The 17,785-nt window shown below is 42.1% G+C and overlaps 1 protein-coding gene across 1 annotated transcript in view; it reads right to left on the bottom strand.

Annotated features, from left to right (window-relative positions):
- Positions 1 to 17,785, bottom strand: part of LOC124711996 (lysosomal acid glucosylceramidase-like) — a 173,357-nt gene that overhangs the window by 135,048 nt on the left and 20,524 nt on the right. Inside the window, exon 3 of the mRNA XM_047242316.1 lies at positions 1,594 to 1,732. Within this exon, the coding sequence (XP_047098272.1) occupies positions 1,594 to 1,732 (139 nt within the window). The remainder of the gene's footprint in view (positions 1 to 1,593; positions 1,733 to 17,785) is intronic.

A 17,785-nucleotide genomic window follows, 5' to 3' on the forward strand; every position in this document is an offset into this window, starting at 1 on the left:
AGCTGTTGGCCTATGGACACAGCGTAATACAGTTTTGTAAGGTACTGAAATTTTGTTTATTTGGTTTTAAGTATGCAGCAACGCAATGTGGATCTTGCTAATTTTACAGTACTGATCCTTCATTGTAGGAACCAAGTATTTGTCTTCAGATTTAATGCATAGGTTGATATTTGTAACATTTTGTGTGTTTTGTTATCCTGATACAGACAAGTTAACTTTGGGATCTATTTTGTGAATCGATGTAAGACCATTTGTCATGTTACTATTCAAGTATTGTTAACTACCTCAGTAAGTGAGAATTGCAGAACAGTTGAGAAGTTCACTGATTTTGAAGTTAACGCAAAATGTTTCATATCAGATTTTATGAAGGAGAAGCTTTATTTTGAATACAATTTTCGAACTAAAGAATGCGATCTTAGCATATGCTGTTATCAGTATCTCATCCTCTTCCATGCGGCGTTTGTTTAGATCCAATGAGTATTTTTTAAAATAAATGATTTTTCAGTCAGTCAGAAAAAATATTAATGTGCCAGAATTAGAAAAGTATTGATGTTTGTAACAGTTTCAATGCAGGCTGCATTGCACAGCGCTGAGCCAGTATCCAAAATCATCACTGAACGTTTGCAAGGTAATTCATTTATCAACTAATCTACTCGCATTATTTGTATGAAGCTATTGTACAGCCGGTATTGCACTCCTCTGAGGCAAGATTGAATCTTTTGTATGCCTACTGTGGAGAGAACGGAATACCAAGGTTACACCCGTTGCGACTCAAGAGCTAAAGACAATGTGTTTCATTGTTTATTTGCATAGGGAATTTTATCAGTTTATTGCACAGGGCCTTAGAAGTCGGTGCTTACGAGACTTTCGTTATAGGCATTACATTATATTGTATTGTACTGTATGTTAACCGGGGACGTAGAAATGACGGAGAGGCACCTTCCCCGCCGCAGCCGCAGTATTCCACAACCCCACGACGACTACCGCAGTCTACTTCACTCCTCCGCCGCCCCACAGCGAACCCAGGATTATTGTGCGGTTCGGCCCCCGGTGGACCCCCCCCAGGGAACGTCTCACACCAGACGAGTGTAGCCCCTATGTTTGCGTGGTAGAGTAATGGTGGTGTACGCGTACGTGGAGAACTTGTTTGCACAGCAATCGCCGACATAGTGTAACTGGGGCGAAATAAGGGTAACCAGCCGGCATTCGCCGAGGCAGATGGAAAACCGCCTAAAAACCATCCACAGACTGGCCGGTCCGCCGGGCGGATTCGTGCCGGGGACCAGGCGCTCCTTCCCGCCCGGATAGGCATTACACACTGGTTTTCCAGATTAAGCTGTTTAATTTTTCTTTGGATTTCAGTAAAACTGATTAAGCACACCATTTTCTAAACAACACAACACACAGTAAATTTGGATAGCACAAAATATATTTTCTTAAAGAATTTTACACTAAAACATAGTTTTAAAGGACGTTACACTTGGATATTTTTAAAGAGTGTTAGAATCAAAAGACGAGGCAAAACAATCATGTGAATGAGAAGGACACCAGCGCGGTACCTCCCCGCTGCCGCTGGTTTTGCTGAGTACGCACCTGAGCAGGTTCTCCCGCGCAGCGTCGCTGAGCGACGCCATGTTGAGGCCCGCCGCGTCGGTCATGGCGCCGCCGAAGCCGTGCACCTCCTGGTACCGCACCGAGCGGTTCACCGACAGGACCGCCTCCGTGTCACCGGCTGCAACACAAACACGGTGCACGTTCAGACATATGTACAATATGTACACAAGTGATAATATTCTTCTCGGGTGTGCAGCCGGATCATAACGTCATCTTGACACAATATTTCCGCTGTCCAACTGGCCGCCATCTTCTGGTGTGAGTGCTGGTCCACGATCTCCACGGAACTGACTTCTCAGCGCAAGCGGCAGCCCCTATATAGGCCGCAGAAGACCCACAACGCGTGCGTGAGAAGGTGCTGTAACTGCTCTCTAGGTCAAGTAAACATACCGAGCCGCCAGTGGTGGAAACAGCCGAAATCGAGATATCGCTATCAAAAATTAAAAATTATTCCGACGATCGAAACACAGACCGTTGTTTTTTAATGCGTGATAACACCGGGTTCCAAGTCTTACTGAAAAGGTAAGCCTTGTCTCTATTAATAAGATTTTCAGATAAACGAAGCTCTATGGATTCTTTTAAAAAACAGTCCCAATAGCGAGATGCAGGGGCAACAATTTTTAATTTCTGATAGCGATATCTCGATTTTCCTGTTTCCACCACTGGCGGCGCGGTATGTTTTACTTGAGCGAGAGGACAGTTACGGCACCTTCTCGCGCACGCGTTGTGGGCCTTTCTGCGGCCTATATAGGGGCCGCCGCTTGCGCTGAGAAGTCAGTTCCGGCGAGATCGTGCACCAGCACTCTCACCTGAAGATGGCGGCCAGTTGGACCGCGGAAATATTGTGTCAAGATGACGTTATGATCCAGCTGCACACACGAGAAGAGTATTATCAATTATTACGCCGGAAAAGCCTTCGTAATCACATGTACACAAGCGATTAAAAGTCAAACATTAAAAAAGGGAGCTTATTTCCTGAACAGCATATCGTAAGGGTTACACAATAAGGTAAAGCTTAATCACAACGTAATTGGCAGAAAACATGCAATATTTAAACGTATAATTGTGAACTGTTATCTAACCCGTGTTTCTCTTACCGGCCTAAAAAATGGTTCAAATGGCTCTGAGCACTATGGGACTTAACATCTGAAGTCATCAGTCCCCTAGAACTTAGAACTACTTAAACTTAACTAACCTAAGGACATGACACACATCCATGCCCGAAGCAGGATTCGAACCTGCGACCGTAGCGATCGCGCGGTTCCAGACGCTTTCCGGCCCTCCTGTTCTTACGGAGGACTAAACTAACAACAGTTCTTCGGTAATGAAAGTCGTTCAGTTAGATATTGTTTACTTCAAACAGTCAGTAGAAAGATTACGGGAAATTAACAGTCACGTTCTGCTCAGCAAAAATAATTTCCGTTTTGCCACATAGATTGGTTCATTTCTTAATTCATGGTTTTCGTAATAATTTTTTGCTATTTGAGCCAGTGTAGACGGAAAACCATTCACCGTAAGGCTACCCAACTTTGTAGGAATGATCTCAGATTGTGCACTGCAGGATTTGCCTTATGGGTAGCGTTTGTGTCATAACTTGGGGTTAGGCGCCGGTACTGGTACGGCGAGGTAGGATCGGAACACCAGCGTCAGTGTGCATTGCAGTTGCTGACAGTCAATATGGATACGAACAAGGCGAGCAAGGCTTTACTCGTGAAGTTGTTTGATCAAAACAACAGAATTAGTGCTCCTGTTCCTCACGACTACCGATGCATTAAAGGAAACGGAGAGGCTCTCTTTCCGCACCGGGGTTGAAGAACGTGATTCGGAAGTTCGATTTAACTGGCGATTTGGTAATTGCTCCAGGAGGTGCCGAAGACCAACTGTGTCACAAATTGTTGAAGCAGTCACTGTTGCCGTGGCTGACAATGTTGGACGCAGTGTACGATCTTCAAGCTGTGTCGCAACGGCTGAACACGCCATCGACCAACGTTCGAAAGTGTTGCGAACAATTTCTAGTGTAGGTCCAGGCTGTCGTGTATGCAGATGGTCGTAACACTGAGCAATGTTTGTAACCTGAAACTTTAAAATGAGACGCAGTTAACCAATGTTACCCTCTCATGTGAAAATTAAAATGTTTCTTTCAATGGATATTCGTTGTTCCCCTTCCGGTATAGGAAAGTATAAGTGGTCCGTTGAATAATATGTTTAGTCTGAAGGTCAGTGAAAGAATGAAACAAGAGCTTACGTTAACATCCCGTCGATGTCGTAGCAGTTAGAGAGGAAAATGTGGCTGTTTGGTTATCTGATGTGTAACAATTTCATTCTGACTCTGTAACATTTCATTTTTACTTCGGTGTTTCAATGTCGTTCTGGTTGCTTCTTAACTCAGTGCAGTAAACGGCACGCAATCTACTGCACTTGCCTGGCACGTTTAGAATTGTTTTGTCTGGAATATTAAGTCTGAAAATTTAATGTCTTTTGCTTTTTAAAAGAACGCCATTTTGTACGTTACCTAGCACACGGGGTAGAGGACAGGAGGCGGAAGAAAAAGAGACAGTAAATAATTACATGTTTTGGAGCAAAACATGTTAACGCTGAGGATACAATGAAAGTGTCTGCGAGTCGATTACATCGACACCATTGAACGCAGAAACGACGCCGATTGACTAATACAAGTAAGTCGGACAGGAGCCCGGCCGGTTGGCCGTGCGGTCTAACGCACGGCTTTCCGGGCGGGAAGGAGCGCCTGGTCCCCGGCACGAATCCGACCGGCGGATTTATGTCGAGGTCACATGAGCCGGCCAGTCTGTGGATGGTTTTTAGACGGTTTTCCATCTCCCTCGGCAAATGCGGGCTGGTTCCCCTTATTCCGCCTCAGCTGCACAATGTCGGTGATTGCTGCACAAACAAGTTCTCCATGTACGCGTACACCACCATTGCTCTACCGCGCAAACATACGGGTTACAACCGTCTGGTATGAGACGTTCCCTGGGGGGTCCACCGGGGGCTGAACCGCACAATAACCCTGGGTTGGGTGTGGGGCGGCGGAGGGGTGAAGTGGACTGCGGTAGTCGTAGTGGGGTTGCGGACTACTGCGGCTGTGGTAGGGACGAAGCCTCTCCGTCTTTTCTAGTTCCCCGGTTAACATAACATAAGTCGGACAAGATACACAGTTCGTAACAGAGGATTTTGCACATTCGTAGAAAGTCTCCCTAATAGAGTGGGTAGCGTCATTGACCTTAATGTTGCCGTATCGGGTTCGATAGCGGTCGGTCAGTTTTTTTGTGGGCTAGGTGGGTTTGGACCGTAGTCCTCTCAATATCGTGAGGTCTGCTGAGAAGTTAAGTGAGTAAAGAATCAACGGCGAGAACATGCAAGTTGGCGATTTCTAGCTAAATTGAAGACCTTCCGCTAAATTCGATGATTTCATGTATTAATTAATCACATCTATGTTGTAAATTTAAGAAATTACATTTGAGTGTAGTTACAATAAAATATCATGTACCAGTTTTCGACTGTTTCCGCCTCCTGCGCCAGCCTCTTCATTTCAGAGAAGCAGTTCCGCCCTACGTCCTCAAGTTTTTGTTTTATGAATTCCACTCTCTGTCTTTCCGTTCCGATTCTTCCATCTGCACTCCCTCTAGTACCACGGAAGTTGTTCCTTGACGTCCAGCTATCCTGCCCATTCTTATTGTCTTATTCTACGAAGAACATTCCTCTCTTATCAGTCCACTTTTATTTCAAACATCCTTCTTTATCACCATATCTGGAACGCTTCGTTTCTCTCCTATTCCAGGGCACGATTCACCGCCATGCAATGCTGCGCTCCAAACGTACATTCTTAGAAATTTCATCCTCCCATTAAGACTTATCACTTGACCAGGAGTGCTCTCTTATTCTGAACTATTCTGCTTTTTATGTCCTGCTTTCTTCGGCCGTCATGTGTTATTTTACTTCCAAGGTGCAGAATTCTTTGTCACCAGTTTTTATGTTAATTAGATGGCTAATTTCATTTCCGCTCGTTCTCATTATTTTCGTCTTTCTTCGATTTACTCTCAGTCTGCATTATGTATTCATTAGACCGTTCATTACCGTCAACAGGTCTTGTAATTCATCTTCACTTCCACTGACAATACCAATTCTTCAACTGATATCTTTTCACCCTCTTGAAACTTTTTCTAATTTCCATTATTGTTGCTTCGGTGAATAGGCTGAACAATAGGAACGAATGACTCCATCCCTGTCTTACACTCTTGTTAATTCCAGTACTTCGTTTTTAGTCTTCCACTCTCATTTTTCCATCTTGGTTCTTGTACATATTACCTGCCTCTCTCTATAGCTTACTTATGGTTTTCTCAGAATTTCTGAAGTCTTACACCATTTTATATTGTCTAACGTTTTTTCAGCGTCCACAAATCTTATGTACGCATCTTGAATTTTTTAAAATCTTGCTTCCACTATCAAGCGCAACATTAAAACTGACCCACTGACCACTTTACCTTTCCTAAAGCCAAACAGATAGTCATCTAACACAGCCTCAATTTTCTTTTCCTTTCATCTGTGTACTATTCTTGTCACCGGTTTGGATGCGTGAACTGTTAAACTGACTGTGGGATGGTTTCCACAATTATCTGCCCTTGATATATTCAGGACGGTGTCGACGATTTTTTTCCCGAAAGTTTGGTGGTACGTCTTCAGTCTCAGAGTTTCTACACAGCAACTTGAACAGTCGTTTGGTTGCAGCTTTCTTCCGTTATAGAAATTGTAATGAAATGTTATTTAAATGCCTTATTTGATCGCAAGTCTTCCAAAGCTCTGTTCAGCTCCGAATCAAATATTGGATCCATTATGTCTGTCGTATTGACTCCTTTCATGTTCCGTCACATCATGAGACAAGTCATCCCTCTCGTACAGGCTTTAATCTACTCTTTCTACTCTTTCCAGCTATCCTCTCCCTATTCTGCGTTTAACGCTGAAGTTCTCATCGCCTTCATGTTGACGCCTTTGCTTTCGTTGCTGTTGTTCTGCCTTCTCTATACGCCGAATCAGTACTTCAACGACTGTTCCTTTTTGGAATTATTCACATTTTTCCTGCAGTCATTTCGCCTTTCCTTCCCTGCACTTCCTGATTACTTCAACACTTAGTGACTTATGCTGCTGTAGTCCCGTCTTTCCTTGAACATTTTTGTACTTCTCCTTTCGTCGGTCAGTTGAAGAATTCTTTCTGTTACCCACGGTTTCTTCGTAGTCAGTTTCCTTATACCTGCGTTTGTCTGTCCAAATTCCTTGATCATCCTTTTTAGAGACGTCTATTTTTCTTCAGCTGAACTGCCTACTGTGCTATTCGGTAGTGGAGAACTTAGACTAAAATAATATTAGAATATTTAAAGAATGCTGTGAGCTAGCAGTAGTAAACAAAATTAGTTTAATACTTTAACGCAAAATGCATTAAAGCGCAAAACACTGCGGAACACAATTCTTTTCTCCTACTTTTCCTAAGTTGTCAGCTGATAGTGTGTTTGGCGCAGATTAAGTGAAAAAAATATTAAGCGAGATTTTGTTAAATAGTATGATCGTCTTAGACCTGACTGTTATATATTATGTGGCTGACAACAGTTTTGTTGGTGAGGGGGGAGGGCTGTGTCCTCTGCTGATGGAAGGGGCTCAGTTTTGAGTCTGGCGGTAACAACTGTATCTGAGTTGGCATCTTGTTGGCGTGACAGGGCTCTATTCGCTACAAGAAAAACCACTATGGGCCTCTTCTCAACGGCGACCACTTCTGTACTCAAAAGAGGATTATCGGGACATCCTTGTCGAGGGAAAAGTTGCCCATTGTCAACAGAATTTTAGGGAACTCTCCGTTGAGCTTTGAAATATAGGCAGAAGGATGTCGTCATGTCTAGTGCAATGTTTGCCCGTAGCTCCTCGGCTTAGTAAAGGCAACAAACAACAATAAAATGAAAACATCATAGTTTATGGATCGTGAACCCAGGCAGCACCAACAGCTGATATTAAGTACACGAACGAACTAATATTTTCTGGTAAATTCTCCACCAAATGAAAAAAAAAACAGTATTAAATTCAGTGTGAGAGATTCAAAGGGGGAACGCTTGATAAACATCCCACTACCTGCACTCAGAATTATTTATAGGCATCTGGTTATGTTCACAAATCGTTTAAATACTGAATATTACTTTCATCTCTGAGTAAAAGTGGTGCTCCTTAGATTAACAGCTACAAAAACTAGGTAAATTACAATTATGTAAAATCTCATTCTGGAAACATCCCCCAGGCTGTGGCTAAGCCATGTCTCCGCAATATCCTTTCTTTCAGGAGTGCTAGTTCTGCAGGGTTCGCAGGAGGGCTTCTGTAAAGTTTGGAAGGTAGGAGACGAGGTACTGGCAGAAGTAAAGCTGTGAGTACCGGGCGTGAGTCGTGCTTCGGTAGCTCAGTTGGTAGAGCACTTGCCCGCGAAAGGCAAAGGTCCCGAGTCAGTTCCGTTTCAGCCGCGCTCGCGAGTGGCCGCTGTTAACTGTTGCGCTGCACTTCAGTGTTTACATCGCTGTACTTGTGCTTCGCCGAGTGCCGTCCGTCCGTTAATCTCCGAGTTCGTTCCTGTTCCTTGTGATCTGATCGCTCTTTCTGGTCTTGCTGCTGCTACTTGGAATTTCGGTTGTTTAACCGAAATTGCTTCGCTGGATTAACCATGGCTACAAACCTCAGGAAGAATACTCTGGTATTTGCTTTTGACAAAGAATCCCGTCCTGTTCAGCCGACATCCCTGGAAATAGATGACTGGATTACACAGGTAATTGGTCTAAATTCTGAAACCGTTCATACCTGGCAACTGGATCAGGAAAAATACTGTGTTTTTGTCAAGTTAATCAGTGCTTCGACTGTTGATAAAGTGTTACGAAAGTGGGGCTATGAAGTAGATTTTGTGCATAGAAATGGTTATAAAAGTAAGGTTTTCATCTATAGAGCGGACATTCATTACAAAACCGTTCGTGTCTTGAATCTCCCCATTGAAATTGAAAATGATAAGATTAAGGAAGCTCTTTTAAACTACGGAGACGTTAAATCAATTGCAAATGAAAGATGGTCGCCTCGCTTTAAACTGCAGTGTTTTAACGGGGTCCGCTGTGTAGAGATGGACGTTAAGACGAATATTCCGTCTCACATAACTGTTTGTGGGTATAAGGCACAAATTGTTTATACAGGTCAGGAAGCTACATGTCATATATGTAACGAAACCGGCCACTTCAGACAGGAATGTCCGCGGCGAACTGTTGTGCTTAAAAGTAATTTGATTCAGCGTCAGAAGCTTACCTTAAATGATCTGTTACCAAAGAATAGCCCGGAACAACTGGTTGAGGATGTTAACGCAGCGGGACAAGCTGATGTCTCCCTTCACGATAACAGTCAATTTCCCCCGTTAACAACAAAAGGAAACCCCGTTGCCACTACTCGTGAAACTGAAATGCAACCGAAAAAACGACCTCTGGAGATAACTGATAGTTGTTCAGAGGACGAGCTGTCTTGTCCCACTCCCTCACTTCGCAAGCAAAAACAGTGCGATGAGAAGGCAGAGGAACCTGAAGGCGAAATGCGAATGGAAACTAATGAACAGAAAGATAATACACATACGGTACCAGAAAATGGAAGGGGTGTAAGCAGCATTAATTTGCAAGAAACAATAGGTGCAGTAGCCGATTGCAAAGATCAGAATCTATCTGTTAATAAACAAATTCAGGGAGAGGATGCAAAACTGCAGTCTCCATTTGTTTCCGTAGATCAGAAAGTGAGTGAAATTAATAAAGAACGAGGAAGTGGTGGCCAAACTGAAATCACGGTCAACACCTCAGGGCAGGCGCCGGGAACCGAAATTGCGAAAGCGTCTGCTGCTGCTCCAGATAAGCCGCGAAGTAAAATACCGACGCAACCAAATGAGAATGTAGCTCGTAACCAAGGGAAGGGAAAATCCAGTAGGGGCGACCCAAGCCCAAAGAATGTTCAGTCCGAAACGGTCGTACACGAATCACTGGAGGAAAAATCAGAAAGTTTACCAGGAAATCAGTCTGCTTGCGGTACAAGAGAAAACATCAGAAGTAGAAAAAAAACGGGACAGTAACTAATAACCTGATTGAAGTGTTATTCCATGTGCAGCCTTCCGAGAAAACTGTTACAGCTTAACTGAACCCTGAACCACAGTAAACTAAATTAGTTCAACAAAACAACTACACAGTGACAGCACAATGACGCAATCTTATTCTGTCACCACTATAAACATAAATAAAATCACGACCGGTTTGAAATTATCGGCCCTTAAGGAATTTTTGTACGAATCCGCGACTGATATTGCCCTGTTACAAGAAGTTCTAATTTCGGATTTGGTAATTCCCGGTTTTGTCAGTTACATAAATGTGTCTCCCGAAACAAGTGTTGGAACAGCTATTTTGGTAAGGGAAGGGATTACAGTAAGCGAGGTGGAACGACTGGAATCCGGAAGGGGAATAGGACTAAATATCTATGATGTGACTATCATCAACTTGTACGCCCCTTCAGGAAGTTCTCATCGAGCTGACAGGGCACGTTTCTTCAAAGACGACTTGATATACTTGTTAAGGAAATCACCAAGACAGTTATTACTTGGAGGTGATTTTAATTGTGTTTTAAATCGAAAAGATCAGTTACCTAATTTTAATTTCTCAAGTGAACTAAAACAATTAGTTACTGGTTTAGAATTAAAGGATGTATGGGAAATCAAATACCCCTCCATTGTTGAGTTCACTTATGTCACGGCAACATCACGTAGCAGGATTGATAGACTATATATTTCTAAAAATCCTGTAACTTCCGTGACAAAAGTAGAAACCATTCCTATGTACTTTTCAGACCATTCAAGTGTCTTAGCTTGCATAAATCTAACAAGACAGCCGGTTCGCCGATTCAAGAATCAGTGGAATTTGAACACTTCCTTGTTAGTTAATAATGATTTAGAAGATCTGATTAAAGAAACATGGGCAATATGCCTGCGAGCCCGTAGTAGATATGCCACTGCTATTGACTGGTGGGTTAAAATGGCAAAGCCAAAGTTGAGGAAAGTTCTTATTCAATACAGTGCCCAGAGCGCAAGGGAAATGAAATGCACTATAGAGTATTACTATTCCGTTTTGAGAGATCTATATGATCAAGTCTCGGCAGGTTCCTTACTTCGGATAGCAGACATCAAAAAAGTCAAAGCCAAGTTACTTAATATCAAGAGAAGTCAAATGGAAGGGTTGAAAATAAAATCGAAGGCAAATTCGGTGTCAGCAGATGAAACTACTTCCCTATATCATTTAGTGAAGCATACGAAAAACGGGAGAAGGACTTTTATTGAAGAAATTCGAACAAAACACGGCACGATTCTCAGAACCCAGCAGGATATCATGGACGAGATTTATCGCTATTATTGCGAGCTATATTCTGTACATCAAAGTAGTGATGCTTCCTTGGAAGAATTCCTTGACATCCTAGCCCCACAGCTGACAGAAGATGACAACGAAAATTTTCTCGAGGTTGTCAGTGAAGAAGACGTGTATGAGACTCTGTGCGCCTCGCCACCAAAAAAATCCCCAGGACCGGATGGTCTGCCAGCAGAATTTTACATCCGTTACTGGCCAATAGTGGGTGCGAAAATCACGGACATTGTAAATGAGGTTATTCAGGGTAAAATGATTCCGGCTGAGTTTAAGGAGAGTAAAATTGTTCTGGTGCCAAAAAATAATGGAAACAAAGATTTAAATAATTTTCGTCCAATTTCACTGCTGAATTCTGATTATAAATTAATAGCTAGAATAATAAACAAGAGAATTTCATGCCTTACAGATAAAATTATTAGTCAACATCAGAACTGTGCGCAAGGCAGAACCATTTTTCAAAATCTAGCGGAATTCAGGGATATCATTGCAATAACTTCTGTAACAAACATAAAGTGTGCTTTATTGTTTTTAGATTTTTATAAGGCGTTCGATGTAGTAAACCATGAATATCTTCTGCAGACATTGAAGAAAATAGGTTTCAACGATAGGGTTATACAGTTGATTAAGAACATAGCAACTGGAATAAATGCTAAAATAGCGGTGAATTGTCAACAATCCAGGCCGATGCAAATACAACGAGGTGTTCCTCAAGGAAGTCCTCTGTCCATGTCGCTCTTCGCAATTTCGCTGGAACTTTTCCTCCGACATGTCCATGCTACATTAAAAGGCTTAACATTATCAGGAAACAAAACAGTTATAAGAGCCTATGCTGACGATATAGGGGTCATTATAAGGAATAATGACGAGGTAACCACGCTAGCAACAGTGATTGATTCGTACTGTAGAGCATCTGGAGCCAATGCAAACGGAAAAAAAGTAAGATGTTAAATCTCAGAGGTTTTGATAATATCAACGTCGAGTGGGCAAACTTAGTCCGACAACATAAAACACTTGGGATCACCCTGACAGCATGCCCTATGAAAATGACGGCTTTAAATTGGAAAGTTGCAGCAGATAAAGTGCAAGGAGCCATTGTAGAGAATTTAACTCGATATATGAACCAAGTTCAAAGAACACAGTATATCAACTCATGCATCCTTGCTAAGGCTTATTATACTGCCCAGCTGTTTCCAATACCGAGAATGATAGCGAGGAGAATAATGTCCAAAATCACAAAATTTTTGTGGAGAGGTGAAGTGTTCAGAGTACCTGCTAAAGTAGCCACTTTAGATCCTAAAAATGGTGGACTAGGATTAACTGATATAACGGATAAAGCCTCTGCTCTTTTTATCAAAAGGCAAGTTAATTTAATAAGAGACTCGCGAGAAAGCATAACCAGCCAACTTTTCGACATCATTAAACCTCCAAGCCTGCTTCCCCCGATTGACGTGCAGAATATCAACAGTCGCTTACAGCACGTGAGGATTTTCTATGTTGAGTTTAGTTATGTCAGTGTCGAACTCAGGCAGTCCCGACACTTAACATCGAGAGCCATAATGCGGGAACGAAAGAAAAGCGAAGGAAGAAACAAAATAGAACGACAGTTTCCAAACATTGAGTGGACTGAGATTTGGAAAAACATTAGTTCTAATGTGCTCACGTCTAATATAAAAACGTCATGGTACAAGACAGTTAACAACATAGTTAGCACCAATGAAAGACTGCACGCAATCGGACTCTGTGAAACAAATTTATGTCAACAATGTCATCTAGTTGACACAGTAATTCATCGATATACTTGCAGTGGTCACATGAATAGTTGGAAGTGGATCCGGGAGCAAATAGCTCTGATTACAAGAACATCCCCTGAGTATATATCGCTGTCATTGATACACAGGCCTGAAGCACGCTATTTCCCAGAAGCAAAAAATAACGCTGTGTACTGGTTGCTGGGAAATTTTGTTAACTACGTCCTTAACAAATTAGGATCCGATAGCATCATAGAGTTCAAGGTACACATGCTGTGTGAGTTCCACAAAATTAGAAGCTATTCGAATCACAAGAAAAAGTTCGGTAATATGCTAAAAATTGTATTTGAAAGAATGGGCATTGGTTAATATAAAAAAGAAGACTGTGTTGACAGTGATGTATTGTAGTTACCTTAAGGATACTATTTAAGATTTTACAGTATATTTATGATGTGTGCTTTCTCTACTTCAGAGAGTAGTTTTTTGAAATTTATAATCTAATGTACAGAACTTATGTGACATTGAGATTGTGTGTCTAATAGTGCCAAACACAAATCATGAAAGGTGCATTATTGGCTTATACTAGAAATTTGGAAATAGACAGTTTTTATAGAAATCTCCTTATCGATTGGTTAAAACCATAAGATACTATCCGATAAATGTAATATTCAATGGCTGGCACATTGCCCTGTTCATTTTTGCAGTGAAAGACTGATTATATAGATCTGATCACTTCAAATACTTAGATTCAATTAATGTCCAGAAAGTGTAGTTGGAAGGCTAGTCAACTTTATTATATATCTCCTTTCCGCCATTCTCAAGTATTTATGTTTAATTTAATTCTTTCTGGTGATTTAGTCAGTAACACAATCTTCTGTTGTCTTTCCTTAATGTCAGCGCAATTGAAATGATCCAACCGCTTTGATTAAATAACTTCATGTATGTATAACTTAGTATGTATTTGCAATGTGTAACATTGTTTTTTTTTAATAAAGGTTTTATTAAAAAAAAAAAAAGTTCGAGTCTCGGTCGGGCACACAGTTTTAATCTGCCAGGAAGTTTCATATCAGCGCACACTCCGCTGCAGAGTGAAAATCTCATTCTGGATACAATTATGTAGGTGCAGCAGAAAAAAAAAACATGGTTAATTTCAGTGGTGGTTCACGAAAATGAATTGCAGAAAATAGATGAAACTATGGAGCAAGAGCTCTTTTAAACACAAATATTACCAAAACTGTTTTATTTGCGTGCAACTCACTGTTATTTCCTTGTAACTCTAATAAACTTGAACTGTGAGCTATGGGATAACGCCTCAAAAGGTTTGTATAGCAACGGATGAAAGAAATCTGCCCATGTATTATTAATCTTAGGTTTTAGAGAGATTACTTTAACTGACTAGCACTGAACAAACAAACAAAAATAGATCTCTTGCTTTAAATTTCTCATATTAAAGAAAGAATATAGCACACTTTACATAATGTAGTTTTTATTGCAGTTTTAACCATCGCCAGATAATTTTATTAACTTGTCTAACAGAAAATATTTTAAGATAATGACATTTCGTGACCCTTATGTGGAGCACACTAGTACGAGAAATTTATGATCTCATTATCTAGAATACTGAATATATTTTATATCTTAAGTGTCAAAGTGCATAGAAATAATATTTAGAGATTTGAAGATAATCGTTGAAGAAGATCTAAACTGGTTATCAAAATTCATAAATATAGTTGTGCCTGTTAATAAAAATTACTTAAATAAATTCTTTTCATATGCTATTTCCAGATCGACATTATATTAAATCGAATAGTTCGTTACTTAAGATTTGATGTAATCAAATATATCTACTTGATTTTATTTCTTATTTAAAGACGAAGAAGCTTTTATTCTGGAACTGACTACAGTTGTGCTTATCATGTTTTGTCTAATAGTACTGCAGATCATTTATTATGTTTGGTGCTCGCACCTGAAGCGTGTGTCCGTTCAATGAGAGACCCTCGTGCAGTTTTCGGTATATGCACATGATCTGGACGCTTCATAGCTGTGCATACTAAACTTCACTACCGATTTATCGATGTCAGTAGCGATGTCTGACGACGCCTAAATTACTGAGCGAAACACGTCAGGTTAATGAATTAAACAAACAAAGAAAAAACACTAAATAAATGACTTAGATATATTACAAAATATTAATAACTGCAAATGAGATTGAGATTTAAATTTGTTTCTAAAATATTCTCTGTGGATACCTGATAATATTAGGCCTATAAACAAATGCTTGAACTTCTCCCTTTTCTAGAAGTCAGTCTCGCTATTACGAAAACATAGCAATTAACACATTTCTGACCTCATTGGTTATACAACACCTGTCGAAAGTCTAGCTATTTTGAATTGCGGAAATCTTGTGCCGTTGGATTCTGTTACCCAAATAATTGCGCAAGGAACACACTACCAGAGTTAAGTTGGCTGGTTGTTTGGTTTGGGGGACTGGACCAAACAGCGAGGTCATCGGTCACATCGAATTATTGAAGGATGGGGAAGGAAGTCGACCGCGCCCTTTCAAAGGAACCACTCCAATATTTGCATGAAACAATTTAGGGAAATCACGGGAAACCTAAATCAGGATGGCCAGATGCGGGTTTGAACCATCGTCCTCCCTAATGCTAGTCCAGTGTCTTAACCACTGCGCCACCTCGCTCGGTCAAGAATTAAATGACTGTGGAAACTCACCATTGAACTACATATGGTGACACTAAAGAACTAGCTTATTTTCTTGGAATAACTAATTTATCCGGCTCGATGCTCGAAAAGAATCATGTTATTCTTGATACCAATGAACTTGAAGTTACTTTATGTCTCTTAGCAGTCACACGAGAATGGTGAAAGCCTTCTACTACTTACACTCCTGGAAATGGAAAAAAGAACACATTGACACCGGTGTGTCAGATCCACCATACTTGCTCCGGACACTGCGAGAGGGCTGTACAAGCAATGATCACACGCACGGCACAGCGGACACACCAGGAACCGCGCTGTTGGCCGTCGAATGGCGCTAGCTGCGCAGCATTTGTGCACCGCCGCCGTCAGTGTCAGCCAGTTTGCCGTGGCATACGGAGCTCCATCGCAGTCTTTAACACTGGTAGCATGCCGCGACAGCGTGGACGTGAACCGTATGTGCAGTTGACGGACTTTGAGCGAGGGCGTATAGTGGGCATGCGGGAGGCCGGGTGGTCGTACCGCCGAATTGCTCAACACGTGGGGCGTGAGGTCTCCACAGTACATCGATGTTGTCGCCAGTGGTCGGCGGAAGGTGCACGTGCCCGTCGACCTGGGACCGGACCGCAGCGACGCACGGATGCACGCCAAGACCGTAGGATCCTACGCAGTGCCGTAGGGGACCGCACCGCCACTTCCCAGCAAATTAGGGACACTGTTGCTCCTGGGGTATCGGCGAGGACCATTCGCAACCGTCTCCATGAAGCTGGGCTACGGTCTCGCACACCGTTAGGTCGTCTTCCGCTCACGCCCCAACATCGTGCAGCCCGCCTCCAGTGGTGTCGCGACAGGCGTGAATGGAGGGACGAATGGAGACGTGTCGTCTTCAGCGATGAGAGTCGCTTCTGCCTTGGTGCCTATGATGGTCGTATGCGTGTTTGGCGCCGTGCAGGTGAGCGCCACAATCAGGACTGCATACGACCGAGGTACACAGGGCCAACACCCGGCATCATGGTGTGGGGAGCGATCTCCTACACTGGCCGTACACCACTGGTGATCGTCGAGGGGACACTGAATAGTGCAAGGTACATCCAAACCGTCATCGAACCCATCGTTCTACCATTCCTAGACCGACAAGGGAACTTGCTGTTCCAACAGGACAATACACGTCCGCATGTATCCCGTGCCACCCAACGTGCTCTAGAAGGTGTAAGTCAACTAACCTGGCTAGCAAGATCTCCGGATCTGTCCCCCATTGAGCATGTTTTGGACTGGGTGAAGCGTCGTCTCACGCGGTCTGCACGTCCAGCACGAACGCTGGTCCAACTGAGGCGCCAGGTGGAAATGGCATGGCAAGCCGTTCCACAGGACTACATCCAGCATCTCTACGATCGTCTCCATGGGAGAATAGCAGCCTGCATTGCTGCGAAAGGTGGATATACACTGTACTAGTGCCGACATTGTGCATGCTCTGTTGCCTGTGTCTATGTGCCTGTGGTTCTGTCAGTGTGATCATGTGATGTATCTGACCCCAGGAATGTGTCAATAAAGTTTCCCCTTCCTGGGACAATGAATTCACGGTGTTCTTATTTCAATTTCCAGGAGTGTATTAAATTTAATCTGAATACGTAACTGATATGACTTCAGTATCAATACCCTGAAAATATTCCACTTTTATCAAAGATTCAAACACTTGAATGAATATTAATACGATCTGACTTCCTTTTTGAGATATTCGGAGACAGGCAAACTCTCAGAGTTCAATGATAAAGATAGTGGGCCTTGAACATGTTTTTAAGGAAGTACATGATTGTGACCAATATACACAAACGTGTTAACACAGTGTGAAGATATACTGCACCCCCCTTTTAGAGAGTGTGCGTGCAGTAGATACGTTGACTCCACTTAGAAAAAGCATTCACTACAGTAGTCACTCTCAGTATACTCAGGATCAGTATGTGTCTCGAAGTTCTCAGCAGCTCACAACTGCATTATACTTGCTGGAATGTGCCTGCAAGGATATAACTATGTAATATGCAAACAGCAAATTGTCCTAATAACAATTCCATTGAAGGTACAACGTATTCAGTTAACTGTGCTCGCGTAAATTACGACTTTAGACAAGGAATAAATGAACACATGGACTCTGAACAAAGAAGAATTACAAATTATAAGTGCCTTAGCAACTACAAATAGCTGAAGAGAAATTGAAAAAATTATTGATTAGCATTTGAGAAAATCAAC

This window comes from Schistocerca piceifrons, chromosome 1 (assembly GCF_021461385.2).
Source record: "Schistocerca piceifrons isolate TAMUIC-IGC-003096 chromosome 1, iqSchPice1.1, whole genome shotgun sequence".
In the NCBI taxonomy this organism is placed as follows: domain Eukaryota; kingdom Metazoa; phylum Arthropoda; class Insecta; order Orthoptera; family Acrididae; genus Schistocerca; species Schistocerca piceifrons.